The sequence below is a fragment of the Hemitrygon akajei genome, chromosome 5 (assembly GCF_048418815.1).
Source record: "Hemitrygon akajei chromosome 5, sHemAka1.3, whole genome shotgun sequence".
Lineage (NCBI taxonomy): Eukaryota > Metazoa > Chordata > Chondrichthyes > Myliobatiformes > Dasyatidae > Hemitrygon > Hemitrygon akajei.
In genome coordinates, this window is record NC_133128.1 from 1,480,203 (window position 1) to 1,506,697 (window position 26,495).

Here is a 26,495-nt window from a genome sequence, read left to right on the forward strand (position 1 = left end):
CCCCGGTGTCTCTCCACAGGAACACCCCGGTGTCTCTCCACAGGAACACCCCGGTGTCTCTATGTAATGAACTGGAGGTGATTAGGGAGTTGAAGGAAAAAGTACTCTTAGGAACCAGTGATCACAATATGATTGAGTTGAACTTGAATTATGATAGGGTAAAAGTAAAGTCTGTTGTAGCTGTGTTTCAGTGGAGTAAGGGAAATTACAGTGGTATGAGAGATGAGTTGTTTAATGTAATTTGGAAGGAGCAGCCAGCAGGAATGTCAGCAGAGCAGCAATGGTGTACACTTCTAGGAAAAAATGAGGAAGGTGCAGGACATGTGTATTCCAAAAATGAAGAATTACTCAAATGGTAAAATAGTACAACTGTGGCTGACAGGGGAAGTCAAAACTAATGTAAAATCAAAAGGGAAAGCATACAACAAAGCAAAAGTTATTGAGAAGATAGAGGATTCAGAAGTTTGTACAAAACCTATAGAGAGCAACTGAAAGAATCATTCGAGGGGTAAAGATGAAATATGAAAGCAAGTTAGCAAATAATAACAAAGTGGATAGTAAAAGCTTTTTTCAGGTATTTTATTTTCAAAAAAATAAGAGAAATGAGAGTGGATTTTCTACTGGAGACCACTAGAAAATGAGACCAGAGGAATAATAACGGGGGACAAGGAGATGGCTGATGAACTAAATGAGTATTTTGCATCAGTCTTCACTGTGGAAGACACTAGCAGTGTGCCAGATGTGGTAGTGTGTGAAGGAAGAGAAGTGGATCCAGTTACTATTACAAGTGAGAAGGTGCTCAGAAAACTGAAAGACCTAAAGGTACATAAGCCACCCGAACCAGATGAACTGCACCCTAGGGTTCTGAGAGATAGTGGTAGAGATTGTGGCGGCATTATAAATGATCTTCCAAAAATTGTGCCAGAGGACAAGAAAATTGCAAACGTCACTCCACTCTTTAAGAAAGGAGGAAGGCAGCAGAAACCAAATTATAGACCAATTAGCCTGACCTCAGTGGTTGGGAAGATGTTGGAGTCAATTGTTAAGAATGAAGTAGATAGATAGATAGATAGATAGATAGATACTTTATTCATCCCCATGGGGAAATTCAACTTTTTTTCCAATGTCCCATACACTTGTTGTAGCAAAACTAATTACATACAATACTTAACTCAGTAAAAAATATGATATGCATCTAAATCACAATCTCAAAAAGCATTAATAATAGCTTTTAAAAAGTTCTTAAGTCCTGGCGGTTGAATTGTAAAGCCTAATGGCATTGGGGAGTATTGACCTCTTCATCCTGTCTGAGGAGCATTGCATTGATAGTAACCTGTTGCTGAAACTGCTTCTCTGTCTCTGGATGGTGCTATGTAGAGGATGTTCAGAGTTTTTCATAATTGACCGTAGCCTACTCAGCGCCCTTCGCTCAGCTACCGATGTTAAACTCTCCAGTACTTTGCCCACGACAGAGCCTGCCTTCCTTACCAGCTTATTAAGACGTGAGGCGTCCCTCTTCTTAATGCTTCCTCCCCAACACGCCACCACAAAGAAGAGGGCGCTCTCCACAACTGACCTATAGAACATCTTCAGCATCTCACTACAGACATTGAATGACGCCAACCTTCTAAGGAAGTACAGTCGACTCTGTGCCTTCCTGCACAAGGCATCTGTGTTGGCAGTCCAGTCTAGCTTCTCGTCTAACTGTACTCCCAGATACTTGTAGGTCTTTACCTGCTCCACACATTCTCCATTAATGATCACTGGCTCCATATGAGGCCTAGATCAAGTGATGGAGTACTTGGTGACACAGGGCACGATAGGACAAAGTCAGCATGGCTTCCTTCAGGGAAAATCCTGCCTGACAAACCTGTAAAATTCTTTGAGGAGATTACAAGGGGATACTGTGGATTTTGTATATTTGGACTTTCAGAAGGCCTTTGACAAGGTGCCACACATGAAGCTGCTTACTGAGTTATGAGCCCATGGTATTACAGGAAAGTTACTGTGATGGTTAGAGCACTGGCTGATTGGAAGAAGGCAGAGAGTGGAAATTAAAGGATCCTTGTCTGGTTGGCTGCCAGTGACTAGTGGTGTTCTGCAGGGATCGATGTTGGGACCACTGCTTTTTATGCTGTATATAAATGATTTAGATGATGAAATAGATGGCTTTGCTGTCAAGTTTGCAGATGATATGAAGCTTGGTGGAGGGCCAGGTAGTGTTGAGGAAACAGTAGGAAGCAGAAGGACTTAAACAGATTAGGAGAATGGGCAAGAAAGTGGCAAATGAAATATAATGTTGGAAAATCCAAAAATCTGAGATATAAAAGGACTTGGGAGTCCTCGTACAGAACACTCTAAAGGTTAACTGTGCTCAGTTCTGGTCGCCTTACTATAGGAAGGATGTGGAAACCATAGAAAGGGTGCAGAGGAGATTTACAAGGATGTTGCCTGGATTGGAGAGCATGCCCTATGAGAATAGGTTGACTGAATTCGACCTTTTCTCCTTGGAGCAACCGAGGATGAGAGGTGACTTGATGGAGGTGTATAAGATGATGAGAGGCATTGTCTGTGTGGATAGTCAGAGGCTTTTTCCCAGGGCTGAAATGGCTAGCACGAGAGGACACAGTTTTAAGGTGCTTGCAAGTAGGTACAGTGGAGATGTCAGGGATAATCCAGTCTCTCTGTAACTCTCCTTTTCCGAGTCTATCACATTCACATTATCTGCTCTCTGATTATCCTACCAATGTGAATCACCTCACATTTACCCTCATTCGTAAGGCCAGTGATGTTGTGGGGGTGGAACTGGACTCTCTGACGGTCATGTCTGAAAAGAGGATGCTGTCCAAGTTGCATGCCATCTTGGACAATGACTCCCATCCACTCCATAATGTACTGGTTAGGCACAGGAGTACATTCAGTCAGAGACTCATTCCACCAAGATGCAACACTGAGCGTCATAGGAAGTCATTCCTGCCTGTGGCCATCAAACTTTACAACTCCTCCCTCAGAGTGTCAGACACCCTGAGCCAATAGGATGGTCCTGGACTTATTTGTGAACCTCCTCTGGACCCTCTCCAATGTCAACACATCTTTTCTAAGATGAGAGGCCCAAAACTGTTCATAATACTCAAGGTGAGGCCTTACCAGTGTAGTGCACTGTAATGTTTGACTGCTAATGTAATGGTCTCTCTGAAATGTTTCACTGCTAATGTAATAGTTTCTCTGTAGCAGCGATGTTTGAGATAACAGGGCTTGGAATGTGGGGCCTATCCAATGAAAGACATGTTGTTGTTTCTTGTGAGTCTGGAAGAGATTTTCGTGGTCTTTGGTCAGTGAGAGGAGAAGAAGGAAGACGTGTGTGGAGAGAGCTGATAGACCACCAGACGGAGTGGACCGACAGTGAGGGTCCGAAGGTTGGCAACACTCGGAGGAGATCGATGGTTGATGAATGGCCGTATTTGTGAGCTCCAATGTGCACTTCTGATTTTTCTCTTAGAATGGGCCCTTTTCTTTACTAGCCCTATATTCAGATTAAGATTTATAAAGTTCAATCAGTTAATTGCATATAGTGTTCTGTCTGATATTTTGCTGTGTGGATTTGTAACCAGGCAACACATCACGCAGAATACACACAAACGAGATTTCTCAGTTTGGCGGGGCCAGAAGGTGTCTTTCCCAAGACAATCACATGCTGGCCGAGCCTGAGGGTTACAGTTGTGGGGCTACAATTGGTATTGATTCCGTTGGATGCTGTATGATTGCCCTAAGCAATGAACCAGTGGGCTGTGTGTTTTAATCTGTGCTGGTATGGATGCTACTGGGTTGGGGTGGTGGTAAATAATGCGTGTGTGTTGAGTGGGATGGAGGTAAATAATGCGTGCGTGTTGAGTGGGGTGGATATTCGTACCCCAGATGAATTTTAAATTTGATTTTTGTGTACAGTTAAAGCCATTGGCAAAGTTGAGATCGTAGCACGGCATTTTGATAAAATGGCGGGTTCAGACCTTGTTTTCGTTCAGACTAGCGCTGACGTAACAGTAATGGAACTGCCAGCGTCTATCGGTGCCCCAGGTGGGGAGGGGCCATGGCCTGTCCATACTGTCAGGGAGGAGGAGAAGGGAGCCGAGTGGGCTGAGTCACAAGTTGAGTTTCCTGTAGCAGGGGGCAGAGATTTCAAAGACAGGGTTCTATCATTTTTGAGGACTGAGGAGAAAGAGTGGTCATATGGAATGTCTAATTAGTCCCCGTCACCCAGTGAAGAGTGAGAGTCTTCAGGGCCCCCAACAGGTGAAGTTAGGCAGGCCCCCACCACTGAGAGGGATACTAATTTGGAGGATGAAGACCTGGATGTGTGGTATATGCTGCCTTTAACGAACTCCCCATTGATTGAGGAAGAGATCCCCGGCCCTTCTACCATTGAGTCAGGTGAAGTGGTGGGGGGGGGCTATCTGTGGGCAGCCTGGGTTGCAGCAAGACACAGCAGGGGAGGAAGCAGGGTTTGGCCATAGGATAGAGACAGACAGACGTACTTTATTGATCCCGAGGGAAATTGGGTTTCGCTACAGTCGCACCAACCCAGAATAGTGTAGAAATATAGCAATATAAAACCATAAATAATTAAATAATAATAAGTAAATTATGCCAAGTGGAAATAAGTCCAGGACCAGCCTATTGGCTCAGGGTGTCTGACACTCCGAGGGAGGAGTTGTAAAGTTTGATGGTCACCGGCAGGAATGACTTCCTATGACGCTCAGTGTTGCATCTTGGTGGAATGAGTCTCTGGCTGAATGTACTCCTGTGCCTAACCAGTACATTATAGAGTGGATGGGAGACATTGTCCAACTTGGACAGCATCCTCTTTTCAGACACCACCGTCAGAGAGTCTGTCTGTCTGTCTACGTCGCACCAGGGGAAACTGCTGTTCTGGGGAGCTAGGTCACTGCCTTTTACACCTGGGTTGGGCTTTGCGTTTTGCAGGAAGGGTTGGCAAATTATCTCAACATCATGAGGACATGACTAAATTTTGTGGGGGGTGTGTAGAGTGTAGCATGCTGTAAGGTTTCACTGCTAAAGTAATAGTTTCTCTGTAGCAGCAATGTTTGGGTTATGACAGGAGATAACAGGGCTTGGAATGTGGGGCCTATCCAATGAGAGACATGTTGTTGTTTCTTGCAAGTCTGGAAGAGAGATTTTTGCAGTCTTTGGTCGGCAAGAGGAGAAGAAGGAAGACGTGTGTGGAGAGAGCTGGAAGACCACTGGATGGACTGGACGGGGAGCGAGGGTCCGAAGGTCGGCAACACTCGGAGATCGATGGTTAACGAATGGCTATATTTGTAGCTCCAATGTGCACTTTTGACATCTCTTAAAATGGGTCCTTTTTCTTTATATTTACTTTACTAACCCTATATTCAGATAAAGATTTATAAAGTTCAATCAGTTAATTGTATATGGTGTACTGTCTGATATTTTTCTGTGCGGATTTGTAACAGGGCAACACATCACGCAGCATCCACACAAACGAGATTTCTCAGTTTGCCGGGGCCGGAAGTTGTCTTCCCCTCGACGAACACGTACTGGATGAGCCTGAGGGTTACACCAGTGACTTATGAAGCCTCAGCATCACATCCCTGCTCTTGTATTCTAGACCTCTTGAAATGAATGCTAACATTACATTTGTCTTCCTCACTACTGACTCAACCTGCAAGTTAACATTTAGGGTGTTCTACACAAGGACTCCCAAGTCCCTCTGCATCGCAGATTCATGGGTTTTCTCCCCATTTAGAAAATTTATTTCTACTACCAAAGTGCATTACCATGCATTTTCCAACATTTCATTTCATTTGCCACTTTCTTGGCCATTCTCCTAATCTGTCTAAGTCCTTCTGCATCCTACCTGTTTCCTCAACACTACCAGCCCCTCCACCAATCTTCGTATCATCTGCAAACTTGGCAACAAAGCCATCTATTCCATCATCTAAACCACTTATGTACAGAAAAAATGACGTGGTCCCAACACTGACCCACCCCTGTGGAACCCCACTAGTCATTGGCAGCCAACCAGAAAAGGATCCTTTTATTCCCACTCACTGCCTCCTATCAATCAGCCAATGCTTTAACCATCTTAGTAAATTTCCTATAATACCATGGGCTCTTATCTTGGTAAGCAGCTTCATGTGTGGCTCCTTGTCAAAGACCTCCTGAAAGTCCAAATATACAAAATCCACTGCATCCCCTTTATCTATTTTACTTGTAATCTCTCAAAGGATTCCGATAGGAGTCGGTAACAGTGGGGTGGAGGTAGTCTTTGAGCCTTGTAGTACATGTCTTCAGGCTTTTGTATCTTCCATCTGCCCAATGGAAGAGGACCTGTACCTGATGGAATGCATCCTTGTGTTCTGAGGAAGTAGCTGGAGAGATTGTGGAGGCATTAACAATTGACAGATTCCGGCATTGTACCTGATGACTGGAAAATTGCAGATGTTACTCTGCTATTTAAGGAGGGTGGGAGGCAGCAGAAAGGAAACTATAGACCTGTTAGCCTGACATCAGTGGTTGGGAAGCTGTTGGAATTGATTGTTAGGGATGAGATTACAGAGTACCTGGAGGCACGTGACAAGATAGGCCAAAGCCAGCATGGTTTCCTGAAAGGAAAATCCTGCCTGACTAACCTACTGAAATTCTTTGAGGAAATTACAAGCAATGTAGATAAAGAAGATGCAGTAGACATGGTGTACTTGGATTTTCAGAAGACCTTTGACAAGATGCCGCACATGAGGCTGTTCAGCAAGATAACAGCCCATGGAATTACAGGGAAGTTACTAGCATGGGTGGAGCATTGGCTGATTGACATAAAACAGAGAGTGGGAATAAAGGGATTCTATTCTGGCTGGCTGCCAGTTACCAGGAAAGTTCCACAGGGGTCAGTGTTGGGACTGCTGCTTTTTACCATGTATGTCAATGATTTGGGCCATGGGATTAATGGATTTGTGGCTAAATTTGCTGATGACACAAAGATATGTGGAGGACCGGGTAGTGTTGAGGAAACAGAGAGCCTGCAGAGAGACTTGGACAGTTTGGGAAATGGTCAAAAAAGTGGCAAATGAAATACAATGTTGGAAAGTGTATGGTCATGCACTTTGGTGGAAGACATAAACGGGCAGACTATTATTTAGATGGGGAGAGAATTCAAAATGCAGAGATGCAAAGGGACTTGGGAGTTCTTGTACAGGATACCCTAAAGGTTAACCTCCAGGTTGAGTCGGTGGTGAAGAAGGCAAATGCAATGTTGACATTCATTTCTAGAGGTATACAAGAGCAGGAATGTGATGTTGAGGCTCTATAAGGCACTCGTGAGACCACACTTGGAGTATTGTGTGCAGTTTTGAGCAATTTCCTGCGGTCAGTGCAGAGCAGATACCACACCAGGCAGAATGCTTCCTGTGGTGCATTGACAAAAAAATTGGTAAGAATCAACAGGGCTTGCGCTGGGAGAGTCCTCTCTCAACTTGGTGATATTTCTTCAAAACCCCGGGTATATGCAAGTCCAAGTTTGTTGTACATATATAAAACCAAATGAAACAATATTCTACTGGACCACGGTGCAGAATACCTGTGTCTAGCAGCAATCCCTATGTTACACCACTTGTCTCTATCAACCTCTCAGTGTCACACTCTTTCAGACATCCTCCCATTAGCCAGCCAGTTTTGTCCCCAATCACCACCTCACCCCCATATCCTTCGTGATGCCACAGACTAGCCTGACAGCATCCATCTACTGCACTACAATCATCACCATCACACAAACGAACGAGATTGACTGCCCGTTCAATATCTGCCCTTCAGTTCACCTAGCTACAAATACCCCCACTGTTCCACCCTCTGCCCTCTACACAGTCTGTTACTCCCGCTATCCAACCTCTCTCTCTCTTGCTCACTCAGGTTCTGGTGAGGGGTTTTCAGGTTCACTTGAAATGTGAATTGTTTCTCTCATCACAGACACTGACTGACTGGTGAGCTCTTCCAGCTAAAGTGATACGGGGGCCTAGGCTGTGCCTGATTCAGGGCAGGGACTAATGAGTGGATTTCCGGAGACTTTTTTCCCAGGGTGGAAATAGCTAAAACAAGGGAGCATAATTTTAAGGTGATTGGAGGAAAGTATAGGGGGATGTCAGATAAGTTTTGTCACAGAGAGTGGTTGTTGTGTGTAACACCCTGCCTCGGATGTGGTAGAGGCAGGTATATTAGGGCCATTGAAGAGACTCTTAGAGAGGCACATGGATGAAAGAAAAATGGAGGGTTATGTGGAGGGAAGGGTTGTTGATCTTAGAGTAGGTTACAAAGGTTGGCACAACATGGTGGCTCGTAGGGGTTGTATGCCAGACTGATGGTTACAGGGAGAGAGGGGAGTGCTGGAAATGTTGATGTGGTATGGGATGTGAGCAGTGACAGGTCCATCCTTTGTTCAGAGGAAAGCGTCCACACTCAAAACACTTTCCCTTCTCTCATGTCTCAGTAAAGGCTCTCGTGGAGTTTTCCGTGTTGACGTGCATGGTGAAGTTAGCCTCTCCCTTCTGGAGGGCAGGGATGCCCTCCAACACACTCACTACTCTCAGGCTGGTCAGCAGAAGCAGAGCGTGGGTGATAATTAAACAGGCTGCAGTGAGAGAGACAGGATGCAGCTTCAAGCACGTTGTCCTCCCAGTGTTTGGGACATGAGCCTCATGCTCAATGGTTCACAGCCAATGATGGAAAACCAGGGACCGACATCTCCATCTTGCCAAGAGCTTTATGAAACTGCTGAACTTATCACCCATAGCTGCCCCAGTGAATGGTGAGGGCCGGCGGGAGGACCAAGACCAGCAGCTTCAGTCTAAAGCACCCTGTCCTGAGGGACCCAACATCCATCCACCCCAGAGTTCACAGTGGCCCCTTGCCTCCTCCACTGAGAATGAGAGAGAGAGAAAACCAACAGAGTGATGGTGAGTGGAACAGAGGAATCAGGGAGTGGGGGGGGTTGTGAGGAAATTGGGGGGTCAGGGAGAGCAGGGGAGAGGAGGATGGTGAGGGTGAGGAGGACAGGAGTGGTGAATTCAGCAGAATGAGGGGAGGATCCCATTGAAACCGACTGAAAGATATGGATAGAGTGGATGTGGAGAGGATGTTTCTTATGGTAAGGGAGTCTAGGGCACAGCCTCAGAATAGAGGGACGTCCATTTAGAAAGGGGATGAGGAGGAATTTCTTTAGCCAGAGTGTAGTGAATCTGTGGAATTCGTTGCCACAAACGGTTGTGGAGGCCAAGTCACTGAGACAGTGTTGAGAGGCTCTTAATTGGTCAAGGCGTGAAGGAATATGGGGAGAAGGCAGGAGATTGGGGCTGAGGGGGAAATTGGACCTACTATGATGAAACAGTAGAGTAGGCAGGGGATGAGGTGGATGGGTGAGATTGGGGACCTGGTTGGTGATAATGGGGGATGAAAAGGACTGTTGCCCACTCACCGGTGGCGCTGCCAGCCAGCCGTGCTTCTTCTCCAGGTGGTTCATGTCTCTGTCGAAGGTGTTGAGTTGGTTGTAACGCAACAGGTGATCATTCAGCAGGTCAAACTGGCGCCTGGCATAGTGGTAACTCTCGTTGTTCCCCTTTCGTGGGAAGTCCAGCCACTCAGGGTGACCAAATTCATTGCCTGCAGGAAAAGCACAGGTGAAAGTTTGGCAGAGAACCAGAGGACTATGGTCCCATGGATGGGGCAGTGGGTGTACTCCTGTTAGTACCACCCCTCCCATTCAGATGCTCCCTCACTACTGTGTGACACTACTTTAGTACCACCCCTCCCACAGTGTGACCCTCTTTCAGTTCTGAACAAACATAGACTGAAGAAAAAAATTATTTTGTTGTAACTGTATGTTTTCTGCTATCATATTTTATGTGCTATATGTGTGTGCATGAGTGTTGGTTCTGTGTTTTGCACCTTAGCCCCAGAGGAATGCTGTTTCGCTTGTCTATATTCCTGTGTGGTTGACTGATAATTAAACTGAAAATATCAGGTTGGTGGGTTGAGGATTGCAGGACGCTTGGACCCAGAGGTGACGCTATCCAGTCAGCTGCAAGAAATACAACCGCAGTGAGGGTTCGATGTCAGCTCCGGTTTTGAGCAGGTGGTACAAAGGGAAACAGGCCACTTTCAGAGCACCCACACAGACTTACCAATGAAGTTCAGGTAGCCCTCGCCTCCCAGAGTGTGTGTGATCAGTCGGATCATCTTGTGTAACTGGATTCCACGGTTTATTACTGGTGTCAAGGGAGTCATAACACTCATGTTGGTATACATCTCTGCATCCATCAGCCAAAACGCCAAGGACTTGTCCCCAACCAGAGCCTGTAAGCAGACCAGAGAATGCTGATATATGGATGGGGTAAAACTGAGAAACTGCACAGCATTCTCCAGTTACTGAACAAATGGGACTGGACTAATCCCAAATCCTGCCAGTTCCCCATCACCCTTGACTGCCCTGTAGCTGAACATCTGAATAGAAACATTGCTGGGAAGGCTGATAACGGTGCACGACATCTGGATTAGAGAACGTCAGAGTGCAAGGTACCTCTTTGACAGGCAATATTTTCTCAGCACTGCTCTGGTTCCCACCAGATCAGGAGCATATCCACATCACCACTGAGTTTCCCAAACACTGTGAATGTTTCTACATCACCACTGAGTTTCACAGTCTCAGTGAGTGTTTCCACATCACCATTGAGTTTCCCAGTCTCAGTGAGTGTTTCCACATCACCATTGAGTTTCCCAGTCTCAGTGACTGTTTCCACATCACCATTGAGTTTCCCAGTCTCAGTGTTTCCACATCACCAGTGAGTTTCCCAGTCTCAGTGAGTGTTTCCACATCACCATTGAGTTTCCCAGTCTCAGTGAGTGTTTCCACATCACCAGTGAGTTTCCCAGTCTCAGTGAGTGTTTCCACATCACCATTGAGTTTCCCAGTCTCAGTGAGTGTTTCCACATTACCATTGAGTTTCCCAGTCTCAGTGAGTGTTTCCACATCACCATTGAGTTTCCCAGTCTCAGTGAGTGTTTCCACATCACGACCGAGTTTCCCAGTCTCAGTGAGTGTTTCCACATCACCATTGAGTTTCCCAGTCTCAGTGAGTGTTTCCACATCACCACTGAGTTTCCCAGTCTCAGTGAGTGTTTCCACCTCACCACTGAGTTTCCCAGTCTCAGTGAGTGTTTCCACATCACCATTGAGTTTCCCAGTCTCAGTGAGTGTTTCCACATCACCATTGAGTTTCCCAGTCTCAGTGAGTGTTTCCACATCACCATTGAGTTTCCCAATCTCAGTGAGTGTTTCCACAACACCATTGAGTTTCCCAGTCTCAGTGTTTCCACATCACCATTGAGTTTCCCAGTCTCAGTGTTTCCACATCACCATTGAGTTTCTCAGTCTCAGTGAATGTTTCCACATCACCATTGAGTTTCCCAGTCTCAGTGAGTGTTTAGACATCACCAGTGAGTTTCCCAGTCTCAGTGTTTCCACATCACCAGTGAGTTTCCCAGTCTCAGTGTTTCCACATCACCATTGAGTTTCTCAGTCTCAGTGAATGTTTCCACATCACCATTGAGTTTCCCAGTCTCAGTGAGTGTTTCCACATCACCAGTGAGTTTCCCAGTCTCAGTGTTTCCACATCACCAGTGAGTTTCCCAGTCTCAGTGTTTCCACATCACCAGTGAGTTTCCCAGTCTCAGTGACTGTTTCCACATCACCATTGAGTTTCCCAGTCTCAGTGAGTGTTTCCACATCACCATTGAGTTTCCCAGTCTCAGTGAGTGTTTCCACATCACCATTGAGTTTCCCAGTCTCAGTGAGTGTTTCCACATCACCATTGAGTTTCCCAGTCTCAGAGAGTGTTTCCACATCACCATTGAGTTTCCCAGTCTCAGAGAGTGTTTCCACATCACCATTGAGTTTCCCAGTCTCAGTGTTTCCACATCACCATTGAGTTTCCCAGTCTCAGTGAGTGTTTCCACATCACCATTGAGTTTCCCAGTCTCAGTGAGTGTTTCCACATCACCACTGAGTTTCCCAGTCTCAGTGAATGTTTCCACATCACCATTGAGTTTCCCAGTCTCAGTGAGTGTTTCCACATCACCATTGAGTTTCCCAGTCTCAGTGAGTGTTTCCACATCACCATTGATTTTCCCAGTCTCAGTGAGTGTTTCCACATCACCATTGAGTTTCCCAGTCTCAGTGTTTCCACATCACCATTGAGTTTCCCAGTCTCAGTGTTTCCACATCACCATTGAGTTTCCCAGTCTCAGTGAGTGTTTCCACATCACCATTGAGTTTCCCAGTCTCAGTCAGTGTTTCCACATCACCATTGAGTTTCCCAGTCTCAGTGAGTGTTTCCACATCACCATTGAGTTTCCCAGTCTCAGTGAGTGTTTCCACATCACCATTGAGTTTCCCAGTCTCAGTGAGTGTTTCCACATCACCATTGAGTTTCCCAGTCTCAGTGTTTCCACATCACTATTGAGTTTCCCAGTCTCAGTGTTTCCACATCACCATTGAGTTTCCCAGTCTCAGTGAGTGTTTCCACATCACCACTGAGTTTCCCAGTCTCAGTGAATGTTTCCACATCACCATTGAGTTTCCCAGTCTCAGTGAGTGTTTCCACATCACCATTGAGTTTCCCAGTCTCAGTGAGTGTTTCCACATCACCATTGAGTTTCCCAGTCTCAGTGAGTGTTTCCACATCACCACTGAGTTTCCCAGTCTCAGTGAATGTTTCCACATCACCATTGAGTTTCCCAGTCTCAGTGAGTGTTTCCACATCACCATTGAGTTTCCCATCGCAGTGTGTTTCCACATCAACATTGAGTTTCCCAGTCTCAGTGAGTGTTTCCACATCACCATTGAGTTTCCCATCTCAGTGAGTGTTTCCACATCATCATTGAGTTTCCCAGCCTCAGTGAGTGTTTCCACATCACCATTGAGTTTCCCAGTCTCAGTCAGTATTTCCACATCACCATTGAGTTTCCCAGTCACAGTGAGTGTTTCCACATCACCATTGAGTTTCCCAGTCTCAGTGAGTGTTTCCACATCACCATTGAGTTTCCCAGTCTCAGTGAGTGTTTCCACATCACCATTGAGTTTCCCAGTCTCAGTGAGTGTTTCCACATCAACATTGAGTTTCTCAGTCTCAGTGAGTGCTTCCACATCACCATTGAGTTTCCCAGTTTCAGTGAGTGTTTCCACATCACCATTGAGTTTCCCAGTCTCAGTGAATGTTTCCACATCACCATTGAGTTTCCCAGTCTCAGTGAGTGTTTCCACATCACCATTGAGTTTCCCAGTCTCAGTGAGTGTTTCCACATCACCATTGAGTTTCCCAGTCTCAGTCAGTGTTTCCACATCACCATTGAGTTTCCCAGTCACAGTGAGTGTTTCCACATCACCATTGAGTTTCACAGTCTCAGTGAGTGTTTCCACATCACCATTGAGTTTCCCAGTCTCAGTGAGTGTTTCCACATCACCATTGAGTTTCCCAGCCTCAGTGAGTGTTTCCACATCACCATTCAGTTTCCCATCTCAGTGACTGTTTCCACATCACCATTGAGTTTTCCAGTCTCAGTGAGTGTTTCCACATCACCATTGAGTTTCCCAGTCTCAGTGAGTGTTTCCACATCACCATTGAGTTTACCAGCCTCAGTGAGTGTTTCCACATCACCATTGAGTTTCCCAGTCTCAGTGAGTGTTTCCACATCACCACTGAGTTTCCCAGTCTCAGTGAGTGTTTCCACATCACCATTGAGTTTCACAGTCACAGTGAGTGTTTCCACATCACCATTGAGTTTCCCAGTCTCAGTGAGTGTTTCCACATCACCATTGAGTTTCCCAGTCTGTGAGTGTTTCCACATCACCATTGAGTTTACCAGCCTCAGTGAGTGTTTCCACATCACCATTGAGTTTCCCAGCCTCAGTGAGTGTTTCCACTTCACCATTGAGTTTCCCAGCCTCAGTGAGTGTTTCCACATCACCATTGAGTTTCCCAGTCACAGTGAGTGTTTCCACATCACCATTGAGTTTACCAGCCTCAGTGAGTGTTTCCACATCACCATTGAGTTTCCCAGTCTCAGTGAGTGTTTCCACATCACCATTGAGTTTCCCAGTCTCAGTGAGTGTTTCCACATCACCATTGAGTTTCACAGTCTCAGTGAGTGTTTCCACATCACCATTGAGTTTCCCAGTCTCAGTGAGTGTTTCCACATCACCATTGAGTTTCCCAGCCTCAGTGAGTGTTTCCACATCACCATTCAGTTTCCCATCTCAGTGACTGTTTCCACATCACCATTGAGTTTTCCAGTCTCAGTGAGTGTTTCCACATCACCATTGAGTTTTCCAGTCACAGTGAGTGTTTCCACATCACCATTGAGTTTCCCAGTCTCAGTGAGTGTTTCCACATCACCATTGAGTTTCCCAGTCTCAGTGAGTGTTTCCACATCACCATTGAGTTTCCCAGTCTCAGTGAGTGTTTCCACATCACCATTGAGTTTCCCAGTCTCAGTGTTTCCACATCACCATTGAGTTTCCCAGTCTCAGTGTTTCCACATCACCATTGAGTTTTCCAGTCTCAGTCAGTGTTTCCACATCACCATTGAGTTTCCCAGTCTCAGTGAGTGTTTCCACATCACCATTGAGTTTCCCAGTCTCAGTGAGTGTTTCCACATCACCATTGAGTTTCCCAGTCACAGTGAGTGTTTCCACATCACCATTGAGTTTCCCAGTCTCAGTGAGTGTTTCCACATCACCATTGAGTTTCCCTGTCTCAGTGAGTGTTTCCACATCACCATTGAGTTTCCCAGTCTCAGTGAGTGTTTCCACATCACCATTGAGTTTCCCAGTCTCAGTGTTTCCACATCACCATTTAGTTTCCCAGTCTCAGTCAGTGTTTCCACATCACCATTGAGTTTCCCAGTCTCAGTGACTGTTTCCACATCACCATTGAGTTTCCCAGTCTCAGTGAGTGTTTCCACATCACCATTGAGTTTCCCAGTCTCAGTGAGTGTTTCCACATGACCATTGAGTTTCCTAGTCTCAGTGAGTGTTTCCACATCACCATTGAGTTTCCCAGTCTCAGTGACTGTTTCCACATCACCATTGAGTTTCCCAGTCTCAGTGAGTGTTTCCACATCACCATTGAGTTTCCCAGTCTCAGTGAGTGTTTCCACATCACCATTGAGTTTCCCAGTCTCAGTGAGTGTTTCCACATGACCATTGAGTTTCCTAGTCTCAGTGAGTGTTTCCACATCACCATTGAGTTTCCCAGTCTCAGTGACTGTTTCCACATCACCATTGAGTTTCCCAGTCTCAGTGAGTGTTTCCACATCACCATTGAGTTTCCCAGTCTCAGTGACTGTTTCCACATCACGATCGAGTTTCCCAGCCTCAGTGAGTGTTTCCACATCACCATTGAGTTTCCCAGTCTCAGTGAGTGTTTCCACATCACGACCGAGTTTCCCAGTCTCAGTGAGCGTTTCCACATCACCATTGAGTTTTCCAGTCTCAGTGAGTGTTTCCACATCACGACCGAGTTTCCCAGTCTCAGTGAGTGTTTCCACATCACCATTGAGTTTCCCAGTCTCAGTGAGTGTTTCCACATCACGACCGAGTTTCCCAGTTTCAGTGAGTGTTTCCACATCACCATTGAGTTTCCCAGTCTCAGTGACTGTTTCCACATCACGATCGAGTTTCCCAGCCTCAGTGAGTGTTTCCACATCACCATTGAGTTTCCCAGTCTCAGTGAGTGTTTCCACATCACGACCGAGTTTCCCAGCCTCAGTGAGTGTTTCCACATCACCATTGAGTTTCCCAGTCTCAGTGAGTGTTTCCACATCACCATTGAGTTTCCCAGTCTCAGTGAGTGTTTCCACATCACCATCGAGTTTCCCAGTCTCACTGAGCGTTTCCACATCACCATTGAGTTTTCCAGTCTCAGTGAGTGTTTCCACATCACCATTGAGTTTCCCAGTCTCAGTGAGTGTTTCCACATCACGACCGAGTTTCCCAGTCTCAGTGAGCGTTTCCACATCACCATTGAGTTTTCCAGTCTCAGTGAGTGTTTCCACATCACCATTGAGTTTCCCAGTCTCAGTGAGTGTTTCCACATCACCATTGAGTTTACCAGCCTCAGTGAGTGTTTCCACATCACCATTGAGTTTCCCAGTCTCAGTGAGTGTTTCCACATCACCATTGAGTTTCCCAGTCTCAGTGAGTGTTTCCACATCACCATTGAGTTTCCCAGTCTCAGTGAGTGTTTCCACATCACCATTCAGTTTCCCAGCCTCAGTGAGTGTTTCCACATCACGATTCAGTTTCCCATCTCAGTGACTGTTTCCACATCACCATTGAGTTTTCCAGTCTCAGTGAGTGTTTCCACATCACCATTGAGTTTCCCAGTCACAGTGAGTGTTTCCACATCACCATTGAGTTTCCCAGTCTCAGTGAGTGTTTCCACATCACCATTGAGTTTCCCAGTCTCAGTGAGTGTTTCCACATCACCATTGAGTTTCCCAGTCTCAGTGAGTGTTTCCACATCACCATTGAGTTTCCCAGTCTCAGTGTTTCCACATCACCATTGAGTTTCCCAGTCTCAGTGTTTCCACATCACCATTGAGTTTTCCAGTCTCAGTCAGTGTTTCCACATCACCATTGAGTTTCCCAGTCTCAGTGAGTGTTTCCACATCACCATTGAGTTTCCCAGTCTCAGTGAGTGTTTCCACATCTCTTTTGAGTTTCCCAGTCACAGTGAGTGTTTCCACATCACCATTGAGTTTCCCAGTCTCAGTGAGTGTTTCCACATCACCATTGAGTTTCCCAGTCACAGTGAGTGTTTCCACATCACCATTGAGTTTCCCATCTCAGTGTGTTTCCACATCACCATTGAGTTTCCCAGTCTCAGTGAGTGTTTCCACATCACCATTGAGTTTCCCAGTCACAGTGAGTGTTTCCACATCACCATTGAGTTTCCCATCTCAGTGAGCGTTTCCACATCACCATTGAGTTTTCCATCTCAGTGAGTGTTTCCACATCACCATTGAGTTTCCCAGCCTCAGTGAGTGTTTCCACATCACCATTGAGTTTCCCAGTCTCAGTGAGTGTTTCCACATCACGACCGAGTTTCCCAGTCTCAGTGAGCGTTTCCACATCACCATTGAGTTTTCCAGTCTCAGTGAGTGTTTCCACATCACGACCGAGTTTCCCAGTCTCAGTGAGTGTTTCCACATCACCATTGAGTTTCCCAGTCTCAGTGAGTGTTTCCACATCACGACCGAGTTTCCCAGTCTCAGTGAGTGTTTCCACATCACCATTGAGTTTCCCAGTCTCAGTGACTGTTTCCACATCACGATCGAGTTTCCCAGCCTCAGTGAGCGTTTCCACATCACGACCGAGTTTCCCAATCTCAGTGAGTGTTTCCACCTCATGACCGAGTTTCCCAGTCTCAGTGAGTGTTTCCACATCACGATCGAGTTTCCCAGCCTCAGTGAGTGTTTCCACATCACGACCGAGTTTCCCAGTCTCAGTGAGTGTTTCCACCTCATGACCGAGTTTCCCAGTCTCAGTGAGTGTTTCCACATCACGATCGAGTTTCCCAGTCTCAGTGAGTGTTTCCACATCACCATTGAGTTTCCCAGTCTCAGTGAGTGTTTCCACATCACCATTGAGTTTCCCAGTCACAGTGAGTGTTTCCACATCACCATTGAGTTTCCCAGTCTCAGTGAGTGTTTCCACATCACCATTGAGTTTCCCAGTCTCAGTGAGTGTTTCCACATCACCATTGAGTTTCCCAGTCTCAGTGAGTGTTTCCACATCACCATTGAGTTTCCCAGTCTCAGTGTTTCCACATCACCATTTAGTTTCCCAGTCTCAGTCAGTGTTTCCACATCACCATTGAGTTTCCCAGTCTCAGTGACTGTTTCCACATCACCATTGAGTTTCCCAGTCTCAGTGAGTGTTTCCACATCACCATTGAGTTTCCCAGTCTCAGTGAGTGTTTCCACATGACCATTGAGTTTCCTAGTCTCAGTGAGTGTTTCCACATCACCATTGAGTTTCCCAGTCTCAGTGACTGTTTCCACATCACCATTGAGTTTCCCAGTCTCAGTGAGTGTTTCCACATCACCATTGAGTTTCCCAGTCTCAGTGAGTGTTTCCACATCACCATTGAGTTTCCCAGTCTCAGTGAGTGTTTCCACATGACCATTGAGTTTCCTAGTCTCAGTGAGTGTTTCCACATCACCATTGAGTTTCCCAGTCTCAGTGACTGTTTCCACATCACCATTGAGTTTCCCAGTCTCAGTGAGTGTTTCCACATCACCATTGAGTTTCCCAGTCTCAGTGACTGTTTCCACATCACGATCGAGTTTCCCAGCCTCAGTGAGTGTTTCCTCATCACCATTGAGTTTCCCAGTCTCAGTGAGTGTTTCCACATCACGACCGAGTTTCCCAGTCTCAGTGAGCGTTTCCACATCACCATTGAGTTTTCCAGTATCAGTGAGTGTTTCCACATCACGACCGAGTTTCCCAGTCTCAGTGAGTGTTTCCACATCACCATTGAGTTTCCCAGTCTCAGTGAGTGTTTCCACATCACGACCGAGTTTCCCAGTCTCAGTGAGTGTTTCCACATCACCATTGAGTTTCCCAGTCTCAGTGACTGTTTCCACATCACGATCGAGTTTCCCAGCCTCAGTGAGTGTTTCCACATCACCATTGAGTTTCCCAGTCTCAGTGAGTGTTTCCACATCACGACCGAGTTTCCCAGCCTCAGTGAGTGTTTCCACATCACCATTGAGTTTCCCAGTCTCAGTGAGTGTTTCCACATCACCATTGAGTTTCCCAGTCTCAGTGAGTGGTTCCACATCACCATCGAGTTTCCCAGTCTCAGTGAGCGTTTCCACATCACCATTGAGTTTTCCAGTCTCAGTGAGTGTTTCCACATCACAATTGAGTTTCCCAGTCTCAGTGAGTGTTTCCACATCACGACCGAGTTTCCCAGTCTCAGTGAGCGTTTCCACATCACCATTGAGTTTTCCAGTCTCAGTGAGTGTTTCCACATCACCATTGAGTTTCCCAGTCTCAGTGAGTGTTTCCACATCACCATTGAGTTTACCAGCCTCAGTGAGTGTTTCCACATCACCATTGAGTTTCCCAGTCTCAGTGAGTGTTTCCACATCACCATTGAGTTTCCCAGTCTCAGTGTTTCCACATCACCATTGAGTTTCCCAGTCTCAGTGAGTGTTTCCACATCACCATTGAGTTTCCCAGCCTCAGTGAGTGTTTCCACATCACCATTCAGTTTCCCATCTCAGTGACTGTTTCCACATCACCATTGAGTTTTCCAGTCTCAGTGAGTGTTTCCACATCACCATTGAGTTTCCCAATCACAGTGAGTGTTTCCACATCACCATTGAGTTTCCCAGTCTCAGTGAGTGTTTCCACATCACCATTGAGTTTCCCAGTCTCAGTGAGTGTTTCCACATCACCATTGAGTTTCCCAGTCTCAGTGAGTGTTTCCACATCACCATTGAGTTTCCCAGTCTCAGTGTTTCCACATCACCATTGAGTTTCCCAGTATCAGTGTTTCCACATCACCATTGAGTTTTCCAGTCTCAGTCAGTGTTTCCACATCACCATTGAGTTTCCCAGTCACAGTGACTGTTTCCACATCACGATCGAGTTTCCCAGCCTCAGTGAGCGTTTCCACATCACGACCGAGTTTCCCAGTCTCAGTGAGTGTTTCCACCTCATGACCGAGTTTCCCAGTCTCAGTGAGTGTTTCCACATCACGATCGAGTTTCCCAGCCTCAGTGAGTGTTTCCACATCACGACCGAGTTTCCCAGTCTCAGTGAGTGTTTCCACCTCATGACCGAGTTTCCCAGTCTCAGTGAGTGTTTCCACATCACGATCGAGTTTCCCAGTCTCAGTGAGTGTTTCCACATCACCATTGAGTTTCCCAGTCTCAGTGAGTGTTTCCACATCACCATTGAGTTTCCCAGTCACAGTGAGTGTTTCCACATCACCATTGAGTTTCCCAGTCTCAGTGAGTGTTTCCACATCACCATTGAGTTTCCCAGTCTCAGTGAGTGTTTCCACATGACCATTGAGTTTCCTAGTCTCAGTGAGTGTTTCCACATCACCATTGAGTTTCCCAGTCTCAGTGTTTCCACATCACCATTTAGTTTCCCAGTCTCAGTCAGTGTTTCCACATCACCATTGAGTTTCCCAGTCTCAGTGACTGTTTCCACATCACCATTGAGTTTCCCAGTCTCAGTGAGTGTTTCCACATCACCATTGAGTTTCCCAGTCTCAGTGAGTGTTTCCACATGACCATTGAGTTTCCTAGTCTCAGTGAGTGTTTCCACATCACCATTGAGTTTCCCAGTCTCAGTGACTGTTTCCACATCACCATTGAGTTTCCCAGTCTCAGTGAGTGTTTCCACATCACCATTGAGTTTCCCAGTCTCAGTGAGTGTTTCCACATCACCATTGAGTTTCCCAGTCTCAGTGAGTGTTTCCACATGACCATTGAGTTTCCTAGTCTCAGTGAGTGTTTCCACATCACCATTGAGTTTCCCAGTCTCAGTGACTGTTTCCACATCACCATTGAGTTTCCCAGTCTCAGTGAGTGTTTCCACATCACCATTGAGTTTCCCAGTCTCAGTGACTGTTTCCACATCACGATCGAGTTTCCCAGCCTCAGTGAGTGTTTCCTCATCACCATTGAGTTTCCCAGTCTCAGTGAGTGTTTCCACATCACGACCGAGTTTCCCAGTCTCAGTGAGCGTTTCCACATCACCATTGAGTTTTCCAGTATCAGTGAGTGTTTCCACATCACGACCGAGTTTCCCAGTCTCAGTGAGTGTTTCCACATCACCATTGAGTTTCCCAGTCTCAGTGAGTGTTTCCACATCACGACCGAGTTTCCCAGTCTCAGTGAGTGTTTCCACATCACCATTGAGTTTCCCAGTCTCAGTGACTGTTTCCACATCACGATCGAGTTTCCCAGCCTCAGTGAGTGTTTCCACATCACCATTGAGTTTCCCAGTCTCAGTGAGTGTTTCCACATCACGACCGAGTTTCCCAGCCTCAGTGAGTGTTTCCACATCACCATTGAGTTTCCCAGTCTCAGTGAGTGTTTCCACATCACCATTGAGTTTCCCAGTCTCAGTGAGTGTTTCCACATCACCATCGAGTTTCCCAGTCTCAGTGAGCGTTTCCACATCACCATTGAGTTTTCCAGTCTCAGTGAGTGTTTCCACATCACCATTGAGTTTCCCAGTCTCAGTGAGTGTTTCCACATCACGACCGAGTTTCCCAGTCTCAGTGAGCGTTTCCACATCACCATTGAGTTTTCCAGTCTCAGTGAGTGTTTCCACATCACCATTGAGTTTCCCAGTCTCAGTGAGTGTTTCCACATCACCATTGAGTTTACCAGCCTCAGTGAGTGTTTCCACATCACCATTGAGTTTCCCAGTCTCAGTGAGTGTTTCCACATCACCATTGAGTTTCCCAGTCTCAGTGAGTGTTTCCACATCACCATTGAGTTTCCCAGTCTCAGTGAGTGTTTCCACATCACCATTGAGTTTCCCAGCCTCAGTGAGTGTTTCCACATCACCATTCAGTTTCCCATCTCAGTGACTGTTTCCACATCACCATTGAGTTTTCCAGTCTCAGTGAGTGTTTCCACATCACCATTGAGTTTCCCAATCACAGTGAGTGTTTCCACATCACCATTGAGTTTCCCAGTCTCAGTGAGTGTTTCCACATCACCATTGAGTTTCCCAGTCTCAGTGAGTGTTTCCACATCACCATTGAGTTTCCCAGTCTCAGTGAGTGTTTCCACATCACCATTGAGTTTCCCAGTCTCAGTGTTTCCACATCACCATTGAGTTTCCCAGTCTCAGTGTTTCCACATCACCATTGAGTTTTCCAGTCTCAGTCAGTGTTTCCACATCACCATTGAGTTTCCCAGTCACAGTGAGTGTTTCCACATCACCATTGAGTTTCCCATCTCAGTGTGTTTCCACATCACCATTGAGTTTCCCAGTCTCAGTGAGTGTTTCCACATCACCATTGAGTTTCCCAGTCACAGTGAGTGTTTCCACATCACCATTGAGTTTCCCATCTCAGTGAGCGTTTCCACATCACCATTGAGTTTTCCATCTCAGTGAGTGTTTCCACATCACCATTGAGTTTCCCAGCCTCAGTGAGTGTTTCCACATCACCATTGAGTTTCCCAGTCTCAGTGAGTGTTTCCACATCAACATTGAGTTTCCCAGTCTCAGTGACTGTTTCCACATCACAATTGAGTTTCCCAGCCTCAGTGAGTGTTTCCACATGACCATTGAGTTTCCTAGTCTCAGTGAGTGTTTCCACATCACCATTGAGTTTCCCAGTCTCAGTGACTGTTTCCACATCACCATTGAGTTTCCCAGTCTCAGTGAGTGTTTCCACATCACCATTGAGTTTCCCAGTCTCAGTGAGTGTTTCCACATGACCATTGAGTTTCCTAGTCTCAGTGAGTGTTTCCACATCACCATTGAGTTTCCCAGTCTCAGTGACTGTTTCCACATCACCATTGAGTTTCCCAGTCTCAGTGAGTGTTTCCACATCACCATTGTGTTTCCCAGTCTCAGTGACTGTTTCCACATCACGATCGAGTTTCCCAGCCTCAGTGAGTGTTTCCACATCACCATTGAGTTTCCCAGTCTCAGTGAGTGTTTCCACATCACGACCGAGTTTCCCAGTCTCAGTGAGCGTTTCCACATCACCATTGAGTTTTCCAGTCTCAGTGAGTGTTTCCACATCACGACCGAGTTTCCCAGTCTCAGTGAGTGTTTCCACATCACCATTGAGTTTCCCAGTCTCAGTGAGTGTTTCCACATCACGACCGAGTTTCCCAGTCTCAGTGAGTGTTTCCACATCACCATTGAGTTTCCCAGTCTCAGTGACTGTTTCCACATCACGATCGAGTTTCCCAGCCTCAGTGAGCGTTTCCACATCACGACCGAGTTTCCCAGTCTCAGTGAGTGTTTCCACCTCATGACCGAGTTTCCCAGTCTCAGTGAGTGTTTCCACATCACGATCGAGTTTCCCAGCCTCAGTGAGTGTTTCCACATCACAACCGAGTTTCCCAGTCTCAGTGAGTGTTTCCACCTCATGACCGAGTTTCCCAGTCTCAGTGAGTGTTTCCACATCACGATCGAGTTTCCCAGTCTCAGTGAGTGTTTCCACATCACCATTGAGTTTCCCAGCCTCAGTGAGTGTTTCCACATCACGATCGAGTTTCTCAGTCTCAGTGAGTGTTTCCACATCACCATTCAGTTTCCCATCTCAGTGACTGTTTCCACATCACCATTGAGTTTACCAGCCTCAGTGAATGTTTCCACATCACCATTGAGTTTCCCAGTCTCAGTGAGTGTTTCCACATCACCATTGAGTTTCCCAGTCTCAGTGAGTGTTTCCACATCACCATTGAGTTTCCCAGTCTCAGTGTTTCCACATCACCATTTAGTTTCCCAGTCTCAGTGAGTGTTTCCACATCACCATTGAGTTTCCCAGTCTCAGTGAGTGTTTCCACATCACCATTGAGTTTCCCAGTCACAGTGAGTGTTTCCACATCACCATTGAGTTTCCCAGTCACAGTGAGTGTTTCCACATCACCATTGAGTTTCCCAGTCACAGTGAGTGTTTCCACATCACCATTGAGTTTCCCTTCTCAGTGTGTTTCCACATTACCATTGAGTTTCCCATCTCAGTGAGTGTTTCCACATCACGACCGAGTTTCCCAGTCTCAGTGAGCGTTTCCACATCACCATTGAGTTTCCCATCTCAGTGAGTGTTTCCACATCACCATTGAGTTTCCCAGCCTCAGTGAGTGTTTCCACATCACCATTCAGTTTCCCAGTCTCAGTGAGTGTTTCCACATCACCATTGAGTTTCCCAGTCTCAGTGAGTGTTTCCACATCACCATTGAGTTTCCCAGTCTCAGTGAGTGTTTCCACATCACCATTGAGTTTCCCAGTCTCAGTGAGTGTTTCCACATGACCATTGAGTTTCCTAGTCTCAGTGAGTGTTTCCACATCACCATTGAGTTTCCCAGTCTCAGAGAGTGTTTCCACATCACCATTCAGTTTCCCAGTCTCAGTGAGTGTTTCCACATCACCATTGAGTTTCCCAGTCTCAGTGAGTGTTTCCACATCACCATTGAGTTTCCCAGTCTCAGTGAGTGTTTCCACATCACGACCGAGTTTCCCAGTCTCAGTGAGCGTTTCCACATCACCATTGAGTTTTCCAGTCTCAGTGAGTGTTTCCACATCACCATTGAGTTTCCCAGTCTCAGTGAGTGTTTCCACATCACCATTGAGTTTACCAGCCTCAGTGAGTGTTTCCACATCACCATTGAGTTTCCCAGTCTCAGTGAGTGTTTCCACATCACCATTGAGTTTCCCAGTCTCAGTGAGTGTTTCCACATCACCATTGAGTTTCCCAGTCTCAGTGAGTGTTTCCACATCACCATTGAGTTTCCCAGCCTCAGTGAGTGTTTCCACATCACCATTCAGTTTCCCATCTCAGTGACTGTTTCCACATCACCATTGAGTTTTCCAGTCTCAGTGAGTGTTTCCACATCACCATTGAGTTTCCCAATCACAGTGAGTGTTTCCACATCACCATTGAGTTTCCCAGTCTCAGTGAGTGTTTCCACATCACCATTGAGTTTCCCAGTCTCAGTGAGTGTTTCCACATCACCATTGAGTTTCCCAGTCTCAGTGAGTGTTTCCACATCACCATTGAGTTTCCCAGTCTCAGTGTTTCCACATCACCATTGAGTTTCCCAGTCTCAGTGTTTCCACATCACCATTGAGTTTTCCAGTCTCAGTCAGTGTTTCCACATCACCATTGAGTTTCCCAGTCACAGTGACTGTTTCCACATCACGATCGAGTTTCCCAGCCTCAGTGAGCGTTTCCACATCACGACCGAGTTTCCCAGTCTCAGTGAGTGTTTCCACCTCATGACCGAGTTTCCCAGTCTCAGTGAGTGTTTCCACATCACGATCGAGTTTCCCAGCCTCAGTGAGTGTTTCCACATCACGACCGAGTTTCCCAGTCTCAGTGAGTGTTTCCACCTCATGACCGAGTTTCCCAGTCTCAGTGAGTGTTTCCACATCACGATCGAGTTTCCCAGTCTCAGTGAGTGTTTCCACATCACCATTGAGTTTCCCAGTCTCAGTGAGTGTTTCCACATCACCATTGAGTTTCCCAGTCACAGTGAGTGTTTCCACATCACCATTGAGTTTCCCAGTCTCAGTGAGTGTTTCCACATCACCATTGAGTTTCCCAGTCTCAGTGAGTGTTTCCACATGACCATTGAGTTTCCTAGTCTCAGTGAGTGTTTCCACATCACCATTGAGTTTCCCAGTCTCAGTGTTTCCACATCACCATTTAGTTTCCCAGTCTCAGTCAGTGTTTCCACATCACCATTGAGTTTCCCAGTCTCAGTGACTGTTTCCACATCACCATTGAGTTTCCCAGTCTCAGTGAGTGTTTCCACATCACCATTGAGTTTCCCAGTCTCAGTGAGTGTTTCCACATGACCATTGAGTTTCCTAGTCTCAGTGAGTGTTTCCACATCACCATTGAGTTTCCCAGTCTCAGTGACTGTTTCCACATCACCATTGAGTTTCCCAGTCTCAGTGAGTGTTTCCACATCACCATTGAGTTTCCCAGTCTCAGTGAGTGTTTCCACATCACCATTGAGTTTCCCAGTCTCAGTGAGTGTTTCCACATGACCATTGAGTTTCCTAGTCTCAGTGAGTGTTTCCACATCACCATTGAGTTTCCCAGTCTCAGTGACTGTTTCCACATCACCATTGAGTTTCCCAGTCTCAGTGAGTGTTTCCACATCACCATTGAGTTTCCCAGTCTCAGTGACTGTTTCCACATCACGATCGAGTTTCCCAGCCTCAGTGAGTGTTTCCTCATCACCATTGAGTTTCCCAGTCTCAGTGAGTGTTTCCACATCACGACCGAGTTTCCCAGTCTCAGTGAGCGTTTCCACATCACCATTGAGTTTTCCAGTATCAGTGAGTGTTTCCACATCACGACCGAGTTTCCCAGTCTCAGTGAGTGTTTCCACATCACCATTGAGTTTCCCAGTCTCAGTGAGTGTTTCCACATCACGACCGAGTTTCCCAGTCTCAGTGAGTGTTTCCACATCACCATTGAGTTTCCCAGTCTCAGTGACTGTTTCCACATCACGATCGAGTTTCCCAGCCTCAGTGAGTGTTTCCACATCACCATTGAGTTTCCCAGTCTCAGTGAGTGTTTCCACATCACGACCGAGTTTCCCAGCCTCAGTGAGTGTTTCCACATCACCATTGAGTTTCCCAGTCTCAGTGAGTGTTTCCACATCACCATTGAGTTTCCCAG

General features: G+C 46.3%; 1 protein-coding gene across 2 annotated transcripts in view; it reads right to left on the bottom strand.

Annotated features, from left to right (window-relative positions):
* The window catches only part of LOC140727447 (1,4-alpha-glucan-branching enzyme-like), a 528,898-nt gene that overhangs the window by 50,631 nt on the left and 451,772 nt on the right, over positions 1-26,495 (bottom strand). For both annotated transcript variants that reach the window (XM_073044749.1, XM_073044748.1), the window contains exons 12-13: positions 10,206-10,377; positions 9,500-9,684 (exon numbers count right to left, since the gene is read on the bottom strand). In XM_073044749.1, the coding sequence (XP_072900850.1) occupies positions 9,500-9,684; positions 10,206-10,377 (357 nt within the window). The remainder of the gene's footprint in view (positions 1-9,499; positions 9,685-10,205; positions 10,378-26,495) is intronic.